The sequence below is a fragment of the Myzus persicae genome, unplaced genomic scaffold, assembly GCF_001856785.1.
Source record: "Myzus persicae strain clone G006 unplaced genomic scaffold, MPER_G0061.0, whole genome shotgun sequence".
In the NCBI taxonomy this organism is placed as follows: domain Eukaryota; kingdom Metazoa; phylum Arthropoda; class Insecta; order Hemiptera; family Aphididae; genus Myzus; species Myzus persicae.
In genome coordinates, this window is record NW_019103690.1 from 86,672 (window position 1) to 106,371 (window position 19,700).

The 19,700-nt window shown below is 26.7% G+C and overlaps 1 protein-coding gene across 3 annotated transcripts; it reads right to left on the reverse strand.

Annotated features, from left to right (window-relative positions):
• Nucleotides 1-1,950: 1,950 nt before the first annotated feature.
• Nucleotides 1,951-12,880, reverse strand: LOC111035035. Of its 3 annotated transcripts, none has more exons than XM_022316524.1 (5): nt 12,491-12,880; nt 5,156-5,309; nt 3,912-4,036; nt 3,731-3,838; nt 1,951-3,272 (listed from the first exon to the last, which is right to left on the reverse strand). In XM_022316524.1, exons 2-5 carry the CDS (start codon nt 5,295-5,297, stop codon nt 3,084-3,086), a joined length of 564 nt encoding a protein of 187 aa, XP_022172216.1. In that variant the 5' UTR covers nt 5,298-5,309; nt 12,491-12,880; the 3' UTR covers nt 1,951-3,083. The 3 variants fall into 3 exon arrangements, with proteins under 3 accessions (XP_022172216.1, XP_022172218.1, XP_022172215.1); XM_022316526.1 differs by lacking the exon at nt 12,491-12,880 and adding an exon at nt 5,711-5,729; XM_022316523.1 differs by lacking the exon at nt 12,491-12,880 and adding an exon at nt 5,472-5,696.
• Nucleotides 12,881-19,700: the final 6,820 nt, after the last annotated feature.

Sequence of the window (19,700 nt, forward strand, 5' to 3'; positions counted from 1 at the left end):
AATTTTGTTAGTTTTACGCAGTTATATTTTTTTTCATACATTTATACTATACTAAACACAATAAATGATTATCGATTTTAATGAATTTGTTATTTGATGAAATTTTACTAACTTTTGTCATCATTTTACATTAAAAGTATGTCAACTCACTGTTTTTTTTATGGTTTTGAGTAATCTAACACAATGTTTAACTTAAGAGTGAATTTATTTATTATCAAATGTATAAATAAACATTTTAGTCATTGATATAGGTTTTTTACATTTTAATCATTTTAAAACAATTTATAAGCATTTTAAAATACTCATAACCTGTTTTAAAATTAAAATGTAAAATAAATGGTTCAAATGTCATTGACTAGATCAGTAGTTCTCTACCGTTATGTCGCCAAATAAATAGTTGAATTACATTGAATGTGTTCAAAGTATAAATATTTGCCATTATTATGGCATTATGAATTGATTATAAAAACCACAGAAAAACAATTGTAAACATAGTCTCATTCTTAATTTACCTACAGATTATAATTGTTGTTTTTCAGAAATCCATTAACCACTAGAAGTATGTGGCCATTTTTAAGCATCTAAATTAGGGTGCTGTTGTAAAAAAATTGAGAAGCTTTGAACTAGATTATATTTTTACTTCTAAATTTGGTAATAGGTCAGTTAATTTTAAAATTAAACATATCAGAGTTAAATTAATTATTTAGAATGTGGTATTTGCTATGTTGTAAGACGGAGACAACGCATGCCATACTGGTATGGTATTGTTTTTATATTTGAGATTTGTTGACACACACAATTTGAATAACACCAATTATTCAAACTATTTCAATCTTCCGGTAAAGTGGTATAATCAAAAAAACAATAGTTTATGATTTTTGGCTATTTTTTTATTTATTTTTTTTAAAAGTAGTTATTATAAAGGAAGTTTCTCATTGCCTAAATGAAAAAAAAGTTTGATGTTTGTTCCTACCAAATCTAATTCTTTTAAATTCAAATTTAAACAAGATCCACCAGAAGGAGGTTGTTCTCGTTAACTCCCAACAATTATTTCAAATGTATTTCATTTTAATTTAGTCTTATGCTTTTATATTTGTCCGTCTTATAACAATTGTATTACTATAATTACTTAAGTTCTAACACAGGTACTATTTTCAAGAATTCCATACGAGTAATTGTTTTAGTTTTATACTTAGTTATTGCAGTTGAGAATATGTTAATTAATCTATTTTTTTTTTTATCTTTGGTTTGTGGATATTTAATTTACTATATATATTAAATATATTTAATTTATTTTTATTTATATAAACATAATTAATTTGAACTTTTGAAATTAACATTTTTATAAAAATACAGTATGCTCTTGATTATCCGCGTAATAGGGTGGCCCGGATCCATGGATAAGCAAATCCTGCAGATAATCTGCTAAATTCAATAATTATATTATTAAAACATTATAATTAAATCTAGTAATGCTATATATGTAGTATTTAAGGAAAATTAAATTAGAACACTTTATTTTATATAAAAATGCATATAATATGACATAAAATTTATTATTTATACTACATATTTATGTTTTGACAAAAAATCGGTAAAAGTGGTTGTTTTTTGTTTAAAATCACTTCTTATTAATCTGTGGGTGGGAACATACTATTTTTGGAAATATAATTTTCAGAATACCATAAAACAATAACGAGTTACAACATAATATAATCTCAATTATGTCAAGTGATTTTCCAAGCTCAAAAAAATAACTTTGGTAGAAAATAAGATCTAGCAGAAACAAAAATGGAACCTTAGTTCAGTTTTGCAGAAACAATGCACTCTAATAATAAATAGATAGTAAGTAACCTCTCTATTTTGAGTAGGAAAGAACATTTTTTTTAGTCATATCTCCCCTTTCAAAAAAAATTCTAAATACTGGCTGAGAAACAAACATTTTCAAAGTATAAGCGTATAAATCAAAAATTTATTTTAAGTATTACAATGTTCACAACTTTGATCTTATGATGAAACATAACTTAAAATGTAAGAGTAATAAAAAAAATTATATCTATTCAAAAACTAAAGGGGACTGTGCAAAACTGTGGGAACTGAGTTATCTATCTTGTTTAATATGCCACAAATGTTGTCTACTCTCAAAACTGCATCCACTACTTTTTCTGTACTATCAATTTTCAACCTTCAAAAACTGTATTATTATTTGTCTTATAGGTACCTAAACTATTTTTTTTTTTTTTATAGAAATATAATAAGACTTAAGAGTAGTTTAAACTAGTATAATATTAAATCTATAGTTTAGTTTTTCATCTGGAGAGTGTTGGATTTAATTTTAAGTAAAAAACATTTATGTTAAACTTGAACAATTAATTATTTTTTTTAATTAAAAAAAAAAACAGTGTTAACAATTACAAAATGTTGGACAAAAACAATTTAACTCCAAAAATTATGAGACTATTAGCTCACATTTAGAAGAAATTATAAAAATTAAATTAGTGAATACTAAATTTTTTTTTTATGGTCTCATATGTCGAAATATTTTTAACTTAATCAAGTCTAACTATAAATACAATAGTTTTATTTCTTGAAAGGTTTTGAACAAAGCCTGATAATGCACAGTCCCCTTCGTATTATAAGATAAATAATATTGATGATTTCATATGACTTAATTATATTAAATATTATGAATTTTTTCATACATAAACAAATTTAATGTTTGATTGATACAAATAGTTATTAAAAATTAATTTAATATATTCAAACATTGATGGTAAAAAAAAAACTTAAAAAAAGGATACAACTTATTTGCCTAGGTACTAAGAGTCAACTCGACTAATTAAATTAAGTAAGTATTTATCTTACAACTTATGGATGAACAAAATCAAAATGAAGTTTTTGTGAAAATAATCAATGTAGATGAATAAGTCATTTTAATAAAAACAATTTGTTATTTGATTAATTATTTGTAACTAACTCTAATGAATACATTTTGTTTTTAGAAGCATTCTAATGACTAAAAAGAAAAGGAATACATAACTTAACATAAAACTATTCTTATCATATTTTGAACACTTCTTCCATTACTTTTCCTTCAATTTTTCTACATCACTGTCGATAACGTTTACCTGAAGTGGTTGCAAATCATCATTGTCCAGTGAAGCAGTAGTGGTAGTAGGAGAGACGGATATTGCACTATTTCCTTGTTGTTGAGTATTAGAAGTTTGACTATTGGCATTCTTTGAGTTCTTTGATCGGATTTCAGCCATAACCTATTTAAATACATAAATTAGTTCTGTACTTAAGTTCAAAATTAGATTGAAACTTATTATAATAATTATAGTGATGAACATCGATATGAAGAGGATCATATAGTTTTGTAAAATTTTAAACGCTCATAATTTTCTTCAAAATTCATACATAAAAAAAAAATAGAAATGGATAATATTCTTTAATTTCTCTGATCAAAAATTTAAATTAGATAATATATCAATTCACTTTAATGTTAAAATTAACAGAGTGGAATGAATGGATTATTATGAACCAAAAATTGGTATCTTATGGATTAGTAAGATAGAGACAAAGAATAATGGGTTAGATTACTCTTTAAAAAATTTGATATCGCATAAAAATACACAAATTATTTTTTGTATTAATTTGTGTCAAACAATACTAAATTTAAGTTAGGTTTTAAGTCATCCATAAAATGAATAAATCGATATTAAAATACCTGATCATGCAAATTCTGGAAATCTGAAAGCTGGTCTTTCAATGATTTGTTTTCCTCTAGTAATGAATGAATTTGGACTTTCAGCTTAAACATTTGCTTAGCATCCTTCTAAAAATGGACATATTTTATTAATACGAAACTTTAAAAATTTTTAAAAATGGAATTACAATGAGTAGCTTACTTCATCAAAATTGAAGTCATCTGTGAATACTGTTCGATTTTGCAAAAGCTGTTTTTCAAGATCGGCAAGTTTCTTGTAAAGTGATACACGGTATTTGTTTGTAATATCTTCTGCAGATGTAGTACCTAAAATGTAATATTATAAATAGAGACATTAGTGTTTATGAGAAAAAACATACAATCAAGTAATTTATTTCTTTTAATTTAATATATATTCATATTCTTATATTTATTTGTATTTAAATATATTATCATAACTCCCAGCTATAAATTTTGAAATCTATTCAAAAAACCGTTTTTTATTCATACATTTTCTTAAGATAAAAAATAAGTGGTAATTAGATTAAATTAATTATATTTATATTTGGTGAAAATAGCTTTTTAGCATTCAACAAATTCAGTTTTATATATTAAGTTAACTTTATGTATAACAAATATAATGCGACAATCATTTATCTTACATAATAAATTATAAAATTACGAAATAACTAATATTCGAAAATGAAGTTATTAGTTTAGCACTTATGAATACCTCAAAAGTATTTCTTTTAAAATCAAAATGTAATTCAAACTTTTAGCTGCACAAATAAAGTTATTTTTCTAACAAATTGAAATTTAGCACACAATAATATTTTGTCGGGTATTAAAATATATAAGTTAATGTTTTCGTAAAATAAAAACAATAAAAAAATGACCAAAGTACCTCTTCTGAAGTCCTAAGCAATAATCTATATGAATTATTTATGTACCATATTTACTATCCTTGTTCTATTAAGCACATTGACACCAATGACCATTCACCAAAATAGTATTTACAAAATAATGTACAATGGTGAATTTATACAATATTTGCATGAAAATTAGATTTTTAAAGTTATAACTATTGCATTTTCCAAAAATGTTAGAGTTTAAAATTTTTTATACTTGAATACAGAATTGTTTACAAGACATTTTTGGTCTTTTAAAATTAAGTGTTATAATATATTAATTTATGTTACATACATATTATATTGTAATTTGGTTAAATTCCTTATATAAAAAAAATAAGGATTTTTTCTGAAATTGTTTTTCAATATGTTGTACTTTGTAGGATTGCACATTTAATCATTCTTTTTATACCCCCCCCCCCCTCAAATAAACTGGATATATATAGTGTATTAGTATGCACATTGCTTGTATAGCAGTTTGTACTGCAACACTTTGAAACTCAACAACATTTTTGTTGTACTCATTTAAGACATTTACCTTTTGATTGATCCGAAGTTCCTACCATCAATCGCTGTTTCTTGGTAATTTCAAGCAACATATCATTGGTGTCGTTTAACCTTTTATTGTCCTTTTCCAATTTGGACTGCTGCTGTTCGAGTTGTTCTATTGCTTGACTCATGGTGGTGGACAGCTATAATAAATAATAATACACAATTTTAAACATCAGTTGGGTAGTTAATAATAAATAATTATAAAGTGAATGATTATTATACTGGTAATATTATAGTCATGTATACAATATTGGTTTAAATATAAAATATACGTAACGCTTGAAATAATATGCGCAACTCACATCCTTGAGTGTTTCAAAATTTTCCTCTATTATCTTATGAGAGTTGGACATGATGTCGCCACCGCCGTCCGCGACCGAACTAAATACTAAAATTTTACTCGTACGTTTTCTAACTTTACACAAACGTGTATAATATTTATAAATGTAAACTCTAGCTTTATTAAATAATACTTATAAACACTGTAAATCTAATAAGGCTGACTATAATATATTGGAAACAAAATAATAATATTACCTACACGAAATAATATACTGTTGCAACAACACTACCTGTTTGATACACTAGGCAGTCACCTACAATATGCCGATGCACCGCGCACGTCCAAACGAGACAGTCGCACGAGCGATAATAACAAAAATAATAATATATACAATGTCCGCGGCGGCCGTAGTAGGTACGTTACATAGGCCTAAGCATATATTATTATTATTTGAAAACATTTCATGGTGTTTTTCCCCTCCGTGCGCCTACCCATCTACCCGCCACGCAGTTCAAATATTCGTCTATTGCCCGCGCCGTAGGTACCGCTGTTATAACATAATATACCTATATAGACGTAGCCATCTATATTACTCTTCGCAGCACGCCGGTTACCGCGTCCCCTCGCCACACTGCGATCTCCTACCCAACATCCGTGTGCCCCGCCGTGCAGTGACCGTTCTATAATATTATTTTGAATTAAACAATAGTTGGCGCATAAAAAGCCTACTGCTATATACCTATACGTGATATTACATATAATATATGCCTATGACTATGCACTCGCGTTTTAAGTTATAACCGCGGAGCCGTAGAGTATATAGAAATAGACAATACTGTTAGGTACGAACGCAACGAATATATTATATATTATATACATGCACGTAGCGATCCAGTGACGAAGTCTCCGCCTCTCATACGGTAGATCCAGCTATATGTACGCGTCGTGTATAATTCGATTTTAACCCCGCCAGATGAGCCCGCAGGAGGTGTAAAAATTTGTTTTTTAAATTATATAATAATATATTCACTTCAAAACAGCGATTACATCATAACATAATGTTATATACATGTATGCTATAAAACTGTTCAACTATAACCGATAGTGTTGTTATTTGTTGGTAAATAGGTAGTTATTATAAAATCATAATATTGGTACGCATACGTTTAACGTATGTTGAAACAGTCGTGTAATTTACTTAGGGTGCCATTTAAAAGTTGACAATTTAATGTACTGTATTATTATTTATTAGTTATTACTATAATACTTAAGAGCTGTACAATTTATACAAAGGCTGAGCATTAAGAGGACCCGCATGCTTTTTGTCAGTCATACAAACACATAGGTAACATACCAAATTGAACGAACTAAACAATTCATTCAACTCGGTTATATTATTATAGTTAATCTTAGAGTGAATTGACCTAATGTCAAATTTAGAAATAAGAATATTATCTAGATGATGACATAAGTTTTTATGAAACTTCAATATTTTAAAGCGAGTTATGAGAATGAAAAGTTAAAGTTAATTTTTTTTAATACATAGACCACTCAAAATTTGAAACAAATTTTGTTTTATAAATTGAAAAAAAAAATGTTGTGAACAAGTTGCTGGATCAGCTACAAATTCGAATCACAACCTAACAAGTTCAAAATTAAAATTGTAATAATTAAAAATAAAACTGTAATTTACTGCATAATTATGATTTCCTTTTACATACAATATTTCATGAAGATTTTGAACTGAGCATAATATTTGTTGACAATTTTTTCCACATGAAAACGTATTTGATAATTGTAATAGAAACGTCGCCAATATAAAATAAAAACCTGTTTAAAATTAGACAGTACAATAATATTATGTAATTTACGTTCCCATAATACATTGGAGTTTGGGTTAATTTAAATTGTTATATTCTCGAATACGCCACCGGATCTGTAGAAATATCATGTTTATTTACGGAATCATTCGGTAATAAATAATAATTACAAGTATTCGTGATATAATTTGATGAATTATTTTATATTTTCCCACTTCAAAATTGTATAGTATGAGCTGTCTTTCAGCACAAGGTTTAGATTCCTAAATGATTTAAGGCCGTTTTTATTTCGAGTATTCACTTAGGTTATCCTTCTCCCCTTCTTTTAAATATTATTTCTACCAAAATTTTTTTTTGAAACGTAAAAACAAATAATGCATATTTAGAGCATATTTCAATAGATTTATATGCTCTGCAACTTATGTGTATATAAATAGGGACCTACTAAATTGTACCGTCGAAGTGTTTAGCGCTTTTTCTAGATTCTATAATACTGGTCAAAATAACGTACCTATATAAATATAAATGTATATTTTTTCAAAATATGGGAAACACTGAAAATAATAAATAAGGTGTACTATTATTAAGTATACAGTCTAGTAAATAGTAATAATGTAAGTTATAATTAAATTACTCGGGTCGTTTAAATATGATTATTATTATCATCGTCGTCCGAGAATTAATACATCGAAACTATGAACTACGCGGTTTTCTTGTCGTTCATCCGGTCATGGCAAGTATAAGTTCTCTGTGCGTTACTCTGTGTTACGCCTTAAACATACATAATATTATATATATATATACATATATGAATATAGTAAATATAGTACATACTACATAAACATAATATATATATAGTGCATATGTAACTGTCTATCGTTCGCAACGATTGTCCCGATGTATTATTGGTCGGTATTATGGGTATATCCGATATAGTTATTATTATGTATTGTTGAAATATTAAAACGAAGTATAACCTGCGGGCTGTGGCAGCCTATATGTATAAATGGATAATTTTATATTTTGTACGCCTGTCGAGACGCGACCGTAGTTGAAAATCAGTTCAGTGGGTGCCAAATAATTATTATCTGAACCTGTATCATGCTAACACGCTCTCCTCTGTAATTACAAATCACTCCTCCGAGGACAACACAATATTTTTTATTAATATTTTGAGTATTTACTAGCTATACTTACATAGAATAATATAGGAATGGGTATTAAATAATTTATAAACTTTACGTTTTTGCTACCAAAATATTCATTTGAGCTTCAAAAAGATCTCGGTCGATGATATATCCACAGTACAGCGTTGTAATTCCGCATACTCATTATATTATTATAATATTATGAGTATAGTAAAATGTTGGTAAATGGAATCTATTCGTTTGTCATTTAAATTTTTAAAATATTGAAAACCTGTTTATAATCCACGCACATAGTTTAATGTCAAAATTATAATACTTGCAGAGTTGCAGCCTATACCCTATAGATATATAAACATTACTATTTCAATATAAAAACGGGTATGAGTGACGACGAGAGTGGTCTACTGGCCACTGCCGAGTATAAAATGTGCCATTTACGAGTATAATGTAGATTATATAGCGAGTTCAAACAATTTGGAAAAGATGGTTTTCTTTTAAGGTCATGAAATGTCTAGATACTACTTTTTGGCGTTTTTGCACATTAACAAGAAAAATATTTTTAAAAAAATTAAAAATTCCCTTTTCCGTGGGGAGAAGGAAGGTATCACTTTTGATTTTGACATGGCGATATTTTATTTTTATATTTTAAATCAGTTAAAATAAGTAGAAAAATAAAAAATGTTCAGTAACTTTTGAAATAGTCGTAAAAAACAAGAAAAATGTACGTAAAACAAGTTTTTAACAAAATCGTTTACGTTTTTATTTGTTGTACTTAATTCAAATATTAACAAATATTATATTTTCACAAAATATTCATAATAGCATTAGGTAATATGAAACATTATCAAAGTATTTTGATTGTTTTTGAGTTATTTCTATAAAATAAATGTATTTTATCTATATATTTGAAATTGTTAACTTTTTTGATTCTTCATTGATTGATGCACAACACTTTTATTTGTGAGTTTATTTTTTTAAATCTAAGTTCAAATTTTTACAAAATTCAACAAAATTACGATATGTTGCTAAGTATTTTGCAGTTTAGTATTCATAAAATGTTTTATTTTATCATCAAACAGGTTCCTACGTTTCATATGATATGATATAATTTATATAATTCTTCATAAGTTTACTTGTTGATTCCAACTCTTAATTCTCATGTCTACAGTTAATGTAATTAAATTAAATATTAGTGATTCAATAATTTTCATAATTATTATGGCATTGAATTTACCACTACAAACTACCAACAACAAAGTATTTAAGCTTAACCATTGAAAATGAAACAGATTATTATGATATTTTAAACTCTTTAAATCTATTCAACAAACATAAATGTATTATACTATATTAATATGTATATCATTACTAAAACTTCAAATGTTCATAAAGAAATTTCAAATTACAAAAGGTTTCAATAGTTGGTGGAATTGAAAAATATAATATTGAAAATTCTTGATTACAATTATAATGCAAATTAAATCATATTAAAAATTAGTACATTTCATCACAATATTAACTTAAAGAATGTTTTAAAACTATTGACAATTTACATAATATTTCATTGGGAGAAACAGTGAATCTTAAATAAATAAATTGCTTCTCAGTTTACTACTGATAATGTACATACTATGTATACATATTGTCTTTAAAAAAAGCATATCATCTAACAATCTATGTCAAGTACGGGCAACTCCAACCTACTAAAGAACAAATTTTTAAAAATGTAAAGTATAATTTTTTTTATAAAAAATTGAATACAAATTGTAAATTGCAGTACGGACTGAAAAAAAATAGTATAAGAAACCAGCTACAGTCTACAAGTTATCTATTTTTATTTTCAGCCTATTCTCTAATCTAATAAATCATATTTCAATTTTTTAAGATTACGATAAGACAAAATTTGTTGCTTAGTTAGCAACAAAATTAATTGGATGAACAGAAAACCACTTGCAACATGCAACAAATTCTATTCATATAACCTATTTGTCTTAACTATACATACATATATACCTAGGTACATTAATAAGAAACAAAATAAAATGAAATATGTCTAAGCTAGTCAGTACTATGGCTTAGATTTGTAAGTATTTAAAACTACAAAACATATAACATATTATAAGTAATAGACAATTGATAAAAATGTAATAACAGTTATGATTTAAAGATAATTAAACATTTCTGAACGATCTATCCATTTTAAAAATGCAAAATACGAAGATTAGGTACCTACTTAAATTATTAAAAACATTAAAAAAATACTTGTTTTGGTGACAAAAATGTTTTAAATAATATTATATTATTTATAATACTTAATGATCCTTATTTCAATTGCAACATAAATGTGGTATCTAGAAAGTTCTGGATGAATCCACTACAGCCACAAAAGAACAAATTATATCATTGATTGGTAAAAACGATGTTGAACAGGACATACGGTAGATATTTTTCTCGTCCATAAAGAACTGGCAAGTTTAAAACCATAATTTACTTTTGTGCAACCAAAAAAGTTCTAGAATTCTTCAGATTATCCTTTTTTTAAGGTACAGCAGTGAAAACATATGTTTTACAGCTATTTCTACAGTGGCGTATATACAAATTATTTTCACTATGGGCCGATTTATCAATTATCACTAGTCAAGCAGCATAGCCATAATTATACATTTTTAAGGGAGCAGCTGTTATATAATTAAGAATTATGACATATTATACAGTTCAAATAAAAATTGCGCAATTCAATTTTATAATTATTATGTAAAATTAATTTTTTGTTTCTTTTTTTAAAAATATTGACAGTGTCGTTTGTATATTTTAATGTTATCTTACTATGAATTTAACATCAAAGTCAATAAGTCATTAAAGCAAGTCCCGTCAATATATCTAACATTTCCTTGTAGATTACTCAAAATGATTTTAATCAACCGGCTAACTTAATCATGGTGAAAAACTGTTAACAGTGTAAATATACATGCAATGCTTTAATTAAACCTGCAATTTCACTATGGGCTCTGGCCTAGGGGGCCTCCCCCCTATATACGCCACTGGCTTAGAATCAAAACACACTCTAAGATCAACAATAATCACTGAATGTTTTCAATAAACCTAGAGTAATATTGTCAATTGAAAGACAAATGAGTGTCCATCGATCAACAATCTTAATAATATGATTGACTAGTATGTAAACACAAAAGAAACAGATAAATATATTTTACTCAGTAAAATGTTTAGACACTGTAGCTTTTTTTTTTCAATTACAACAATTATTTTATGAGGTATTTTGGTATTTAATCAATATTGTTTTCATCCATACAGTTCATCTTGATACTCAGCAACCATTGCAATTAAAAAAAAAAAAAAAACAATGGACAAAAACTATATTATACGGAAAACAATATAGTTTTTGAATCACATTTTTTTTTAAAATTGTAACGGTTGCTGAGTGCCAAAAAAATATACGGATTATATTAGAAAAGAATATTTAATTTTTTTAAAAATGAAGTATCTTAAAGAAAGTACAAAAATCACAAGATGTAAAACTACTCTATCATAACGTTAAAACGTCATAAACGTTAAAATGTCATGACGTTTTACCGACCATAATACAATGGGACCACTCAAATATTTATTTTGAACTAGACACCAGAGATGACATTGTGCAATGAGTTGCAAAAGAGTTATGGACATTGTTAGGCTCTTAAAAAAGATAAGCCTACAGTGTTAAATTCCCTCAAAATTAAACAACCAGGTTAATAATGATTTGCTCACATATTATAAATCAACCATTTAGTTTAAAGTTCAAGTGTTTAAACACAAAATAAGAGTCTTTACTACATAAAACCAAACAAAAATGTAGAAAAGTAGCGAAGTAAGTACAGTTTATAGGTTAACCAATCATTGGCCGTCAAATATTATATTATTTTATTCACAATTTTTTTGAAATGTATTTTCATATTATACATCGGAGCCCTAATTGTAGGTACCACCTACAATTATTAAATACTGGCACGAATCCAAAACATGAAATGCATAACAATAACTTTGAAAAATAATAAAATTTATTAGATACTTACATTCCGGCAATTATTGAATCCAAAGGTCTAAATCCCGTTTTCTTTGTCTTGTGCAGTCGTGCAGTATTCGTGATATTTGATTGTTATGTTATTCGTAATTACCGTAATTAATGATTTAACTATACAAACTTAACACGCTCGAGCGCTCAACCGTGATATTGACACAAGAATCAGTTTAGCTCATAAATCAATATCATAGACGGTACGCGATACCCTGATACGCAGTAAATATGTTTAATTATGTCTGGGTCTACGATAAATACGCGACGGTGTACAACAGTTTACGCATGTGCATTCGATCTCTGGTGGTCATTTAATCAGTGACTCGTCGTTTAAATATAATATAGCATCAAACACTAAAGTACCTCCATCATTTGACCTCCAAGAAACCGCGACCGTATAAACGACATTCAGAGGTGATAACAATTTGCTTATAACACTGCATAAGCTCGGCCAGAAGTTAGTAACGAGTGACGACTAACGATTTGTTCCACCCATTGAACTATATTATTATAATCTAAATACCTACCTACTATTATATAAAATTGTAAGGGGTTTTCTACGACCGCGTTTACCGAGAAAACTACAGAACCGATTAGGCTGAATTTTTTTACTGTTATACTCGACACTCTGTTGAAGGTTTTAGTACCAATTTTCTTCGATACAAAATAAGTATCAAGTTATTATCAATTAAAATAAACTTGTAAATTGTATGCCATAACTTTTTTAAATAACAATCAAACTTGACAACCACAGATGCTTCTAGGCATGTCGGTATCGACGTGGAATAATAAACAATAAATTGGTATAATTATTTAGTTTAGCAAAAAAAAAAAAAACAATTAATTTTATCTGAATATCTATTATTAGTATTTATAATCAACGGTGTTACATTAGTTACCTATTGGTAAAAAATACCTAACTAATAACTAATCGAATTTTCACAAATTGCTTGCTAAAATGGTTGAGTTGTAATTACAGCAAAAGAAAGCGACTTCATTTTATATAGTAGTATAGATTTACCTAGCATGGGATACGATACTACGATGATAATAGTATAATATAATATAAAATCCTACCTGATAATATGTTGCTTGCATTATAACAAGCGAATCTTATGTATAAATTTGGCATTTTCAACGGGCAACAAAGTGCACCGGATCAGCTAGGTAGTAATATATAATTTAGTTATTATAGTTCAATGGTTCCCACCTTGCTACTTTATTTATATCATAGACCTATGTAGACTTTACGCTTAGTTTTAATTACTAAGCTGATATTTTTGTTGAAGATTTTGATGTATCCAAATCAAAATTCGAATGGGCCTTGAGTTAATATAAAATAACTTTGTGTGCTAAGGACAATATGTCTATGGTAATCGCCAATGAGTTAGGACTTAGGTAGATAACTTAACGGGGCTTAGACGATTTAAAAAAAAAAATAGTAATTACTATTGATTTATCAATAAAAATACTATAAAGTTTGTGAAAATTATCCAAATATAATAAATACTACATCAACTATAAAAAAAATAGTCATCTAATATTACAATATTATGCATTTTACATTTTTATAAAACCATTTTTTAAGGATTAGTATCCTTAGTATAAACACTTGAATAACTCAGAAACTACTCTAGAATTGTTATTTGGATACATCAGAATTTTCAAAAAAATCATCCGCTAAATAATTTTCAGTAAAAAAGTTGGGTTTTCATTTGAAAAATACAAGTTTATGTCGTTATAGGACACTCCTTAAGAAGTACCTACAAAATATATCAGAAATTTGAAAATATATTTCTTAGGTATACATACAAATTCTAAAAATTAGAATTTTAATTAATGTACTAAAGACAAAAAGTGGAAGTGAGGATGCTTAAAAAATTACCCTGTATATTACAAAAAATTCTTACTGTAAATATTTATGGGTTGTATTTTAAAAAAAAAATGCATTGTACAGTTTTAGTTATATTTCGACTCATTTATTTATATTTCTTACATAATTTACTCATAAATCATATTAGGTACGAGGTACCTTAGTACCTACTTATAAATGTACAGGTATGGACCGGAATCAGGATTAGAATGAAAAATACGTGTTTTGTTATCTGAGTGATCGCTGTGTCTGAAATCTGCATAAAGTACCATTTTTTTTACTTCAATAACACAATCGATTTGTCATCATAGAATTTAAATAATTAAATGTGAAACTTTTGTTTTTCATTTTACGTCGTCTTTCATCTTTATAATAGATTGTATTATTGTGATAATCTTAGGTAAGTATAGGTATATTTCCCCTGAAATGTTATTCGTTCAAAGTGCATATTATTAATTATTTATGCATTTCATGAATGTGGCCGGTTGTATTCTATATATAAACCGAACCTACAGAAAAATGTGAAAAAAATATGGATTTCAATTCAAAATGGTACTTTTCTTTATTTGAAGAGAATAATGTTTCGTAATAATATGATAATAATATTATGTACAACCCGTGTCCTTATCGGTCGTTGTTTGTTCTGGTTGTAGGTACACTTTTTGTTATTTTTGGTTTAGTCTATAGATATTGTATTTTATTAAATTACAATATATTATACCTACAAGTTATACAATATACCTACAACTGGCGATGTAGTTTCAATGTAAATAGTTAACCGGAAAGAATTCACTAGTCCCTGAGTTTTACGACCAAAATAAATTAATTGATCATTAATTGCTATCCAGGTAAAGTGTAGAAGCATCGAGATCGAGCGTATTTCCACACGTGTAACTAATTTCAACTTTAGCTATTTACCATGCGTAGCTTTTCCGTTTCCACGAGTGTGAATGACCTGGACAATATGTACCCATACAACAAATTTAGAATGAAAGTACCAATGCTTAAGCTGTTTGTCATTATTATTATAATTAGTTATTACAATCGGTTGGTACCATTTTTTCATGCTCCTTAAACTACCAAACAGTATTATTTTATTTCACTCATTATTTAAAAAATTTAGATGATCAAATTGAAGACTAGTCTAGTTGAAAAATTATGAATACTTCTGATATATTAGTAGGTAGCTAGGTAGGTACTAGTAATCTTAAAAAATATGTGTAAAATCGTATACTAAACAAATACCTAGGTACCTAGGTGTCTACCGTAATAAATAGATAGGTATATGGAAGGGCTCGGAACTTAATGCACTTAAAAAGTACTGAATATGCATGCAGCATGCTCTTATGCGCTTAAAAAAGTACAAACATGCAATTATTTTTTTACACAAAATTTTCATTTGCAGAAATATTTTATAAAATTATGAATATGGAAAAAGCAAAGTAATAAAAATATTTTTTATTTTTAATCATAATTTAAACAACAAAAAAATTATATGCCTATATAAAATGCCTCCAAAATGTTCTTTGAATAAAATAAATACGTATAAATCGAAAGTGACCATAATATCTAGGCAGTAAGTCAATTAATGCCATCAGCCCATCAACAATTATCATTTAATTATTTCCCCACAAAAGTATTTATAGAAAATCATCGTATTTCTATTGTTGCTGTCTCTATTTTATATTTATTCAATATTTATATAACATTCTATTTTAGATAAATCAAGCTGTAGTTATAATTTATAAATATTTATATATTATATTAATCAATAGAGGAAAAACATTGTTTTTGATGCCAAATGGAAATTTAAAAAATACGATACAAGAATATCTAATAAATTCTTTCAATATGAATAAATTAATTATTTCGTTTACGAATCTTCATGTATAATAAAATACTCTAAAAAAATGTAAAATTAAGGAATATGCTTTAAACTCTAAAAATCATTAAATATGCAAAAATATGCACTATAAACTTTTGATATGTTTTTCATAGTGTCTTAGAATAAATTTCTAGCTCACTTAGCAATAAATCTAACGGTCCAAAAAAAAAACATGCAAATGCAACAACTTCCGAGCCCTAGATCTATGTTATCATGCTTTTTTTACTGGAGTTTGTAATTTACACCATAATAAAGATATGTAATTTGCACCACTGCAGATAACCGAAAATAGTGTTTATAATTTGCACCAAAATAAGTATCTATTGACTAATTTAGTGATGGGCACTATCGATAGTTAAAATTATCGAATAATTTAAAGGACTATTCGAATAATAATCTTTTTTGACGTCGTAATAGCGTTACATCGCGTTATAAGTTATAACCAGGGTTCGTGACTGAAAGTATTTACTTATTTTTATGGATTGACTTAAAATGTAGCAGATCGCTATGGAAGTGTATGTCATGTTACAACACGTTCAATTATGAAATTTGGAATTGCTTTTTTTTTTTTGCTTTTTTCAGCGATTTTTTAAAAAAATGCTCATTTCCAGTTTTTATGATTATTTTCTCTTTTTTGATCAGTTTTCTAGTTTTTTATGGCTTTCTCCTGCAAAGTGGTTTTTGATAGAATTAAAATTAAAAATAATTCTTATCTACGTTGCAGCGTATTTAATTAATTGAAATCCCGCCTATTATCACAATCGACACAATTTCGCAAAAAAGCTAAAACGCCTCAAACCTTAACAGGTTGCTTAATAATTATCAATGTGTATTCTGGATTCTAAACATAATGTGTATTTTAAATAAAAATGATAACATTTCTTTGTACTAACCAACTTTTAATTTTTTAAATTTTTAATAATGATATTAAGTGTTCAAATTCTCAAAATAGTATACAATCATTTTATATGAAAATATTGTTTTTTTCAGGGTTGTTTTAATAGATATACCTTAGTGGGCCGATTTTTTGTTACATTCCCGGTAGAAACTTTTGACCCAGTCAGGCTCTATACTATTACATTATCCATCAATTTATTATTTCTACCAAATATTAACTTATCCTTTAGTCTTTCCGCTTCATCATAATAGATAATATCTTCCCGTGCAGTGAATTTTTCATGTAGAGAAGTTTTTTCACATTATGGTAGTTAAAATAGTAAAAAATAATCGTAGGGAAGATATGTTAGAGTACAATAATTATACTTTTTATGTTGTATATAAAACGAATAGTACGGAGAACGGACATAATTCGTTGGCGAAGTACCTACACGGGCTACACGAAGAAAATTGACGAGTGGTGAAAATGAAAGTTCACACATCAATCACGATGAGAAAAACTTATATATTCTTAAATTACAAAAAACATAATATTTATAATTACATACAAAGACAAAAAACCTGTAAGTATCAAAACAGTGAATTATAAAAATATGCAAGTTAACTTTTTTTAAACAAAACCTTATTATTTCCAATAATTACAGTTCCTAAGATAAAATCCTATCAATGCAACACAAATTTATTTTTTTTTTTTTAAATTTATACTTATGTATTTTTAAATGACTTTAATAGACTAACTTTTTTATAATATTTATTTAATTCTGGTGCACTGTACGGTGTAGGTAATTAATAATTACTAATTATTATGTAAGTGAAATAACCATTCAAAATCTATAAACAGAATATTCTGTGTCTTTAACATCTCATATATCAATATATAATACTATCAAAACTTCTTCGGTTATTCTTTTAATAGTACTCTTAGTACTTGAGATGGTGCAAATTACATATCTTTATTTTGACGTAAATTACAAACGCTATTTATTAATGTTGGTGCAAATTACACTTGTTCTAAATATTTAGGGTAAATTTTGGTGCAAATTAACTACACCCTATTTTAGAAGATATCTTCTGGTCTGTGTCTTTTTTATTTTAGATACTATTTAATTATGGTCAAAGACATAGCTTGGGGGGGGGGGCTTGGGTATTTAACCCCCCTGACATTTTGCTCCTAATAAATGTATTATTACGAAAACTAAATAATTTAGTTTAATTTATACTTAACCCTGCTCCCCACCATTTCATAAATATGGCTCTGGCACTGGTTATGGTAAGGTTTTGCATCGTCAAATAGTAGAACAGCACAGTGTTATGACCGGTAGTTGACGTTAGACGTTAAACTGTACATCACTACCTTAAAATAGTCCAGAATCCAGGACTCAGTCCTCAGAAGTTTTTGGAATTTATATTTGAAAGAAATTAGTACGTGATATGGTGCATATCAGGAGTTGACAAGTAAATTACTATAAATAGTAATAATTCTCATTCTGTGGTAAATAGCATACGACAATTTAGCCTATAACCTGGGTAAACGTTTTAATGAAAAAAAATGTTATTATCTAATAGCCAATAGGTTTATGTCTATACTGGTAAGAACAGAAATCGTCCTATGTAGATCCTAATTACAAAACTATTTATAAAAATTGCAGGAAAGAAAATGTATATTAAATATTGTATTGTGTAATACTAATATCATTATTTTAAAATTTATATAAATAATTTACACGGTTTTTATGCACTCAAAAGTAGTAGTACAAATTGTAAAAATATAAAAATATATAAAAAACATCCATACAGTTAAATCGTTTATTAGATACTTACAAATAAATTTGGTATAAAAATAATTTAAAATACATTTAACAGTGTAATTAGGTACTCAGTAGAAAACATAATAATTGTAGTGAAATTACAAGATAATGAACAAGTTCAACTCCTGATATTAATGATTAAGTTGATATTAGTGTACCAAAAAACAATATGTTTACAGTTATTCTTCATATTATTTCACAATATTATGATTATAGACTAAAATGTATTATTGGAATTTTCTACTCTACAAAATAATATTTTACACCTGTATTAGGTTCAGAAATTTAGGTCTATGGTTTAATTATCACTTCAATATGCAATTAATACTAAAATTTGTCTAAATATGCAAAATTATGCCAACAAATGTTTTATCATTCATTTGAAGCTATAACGATTCGTAAAGATTATTAACAAATATCCAAAAATGTACAATAGCATAAAATTCCATATTTTAAAAATAGTGACAATAATAAAATATTTTTATTTTAATATTATTTTTAAAAATAACTAGGTACATAATTGTTTTGAACTTTTAACGTAAACAAAAATAATTTGATCAAAATTGATTGTTAGTTTCAACAGCTATAAAATATTATCATCAATAATGTGAATATGTATAGATAAGGGATATTTTTTTTTACTTTTTTAATTTCAAAAATTTAGATTTAGAATTTATAGAATTTTCAAAAAAAAAAAAATGTTCAGAATTTATGGTTACATCTTATACAAATAATCAAATTATTA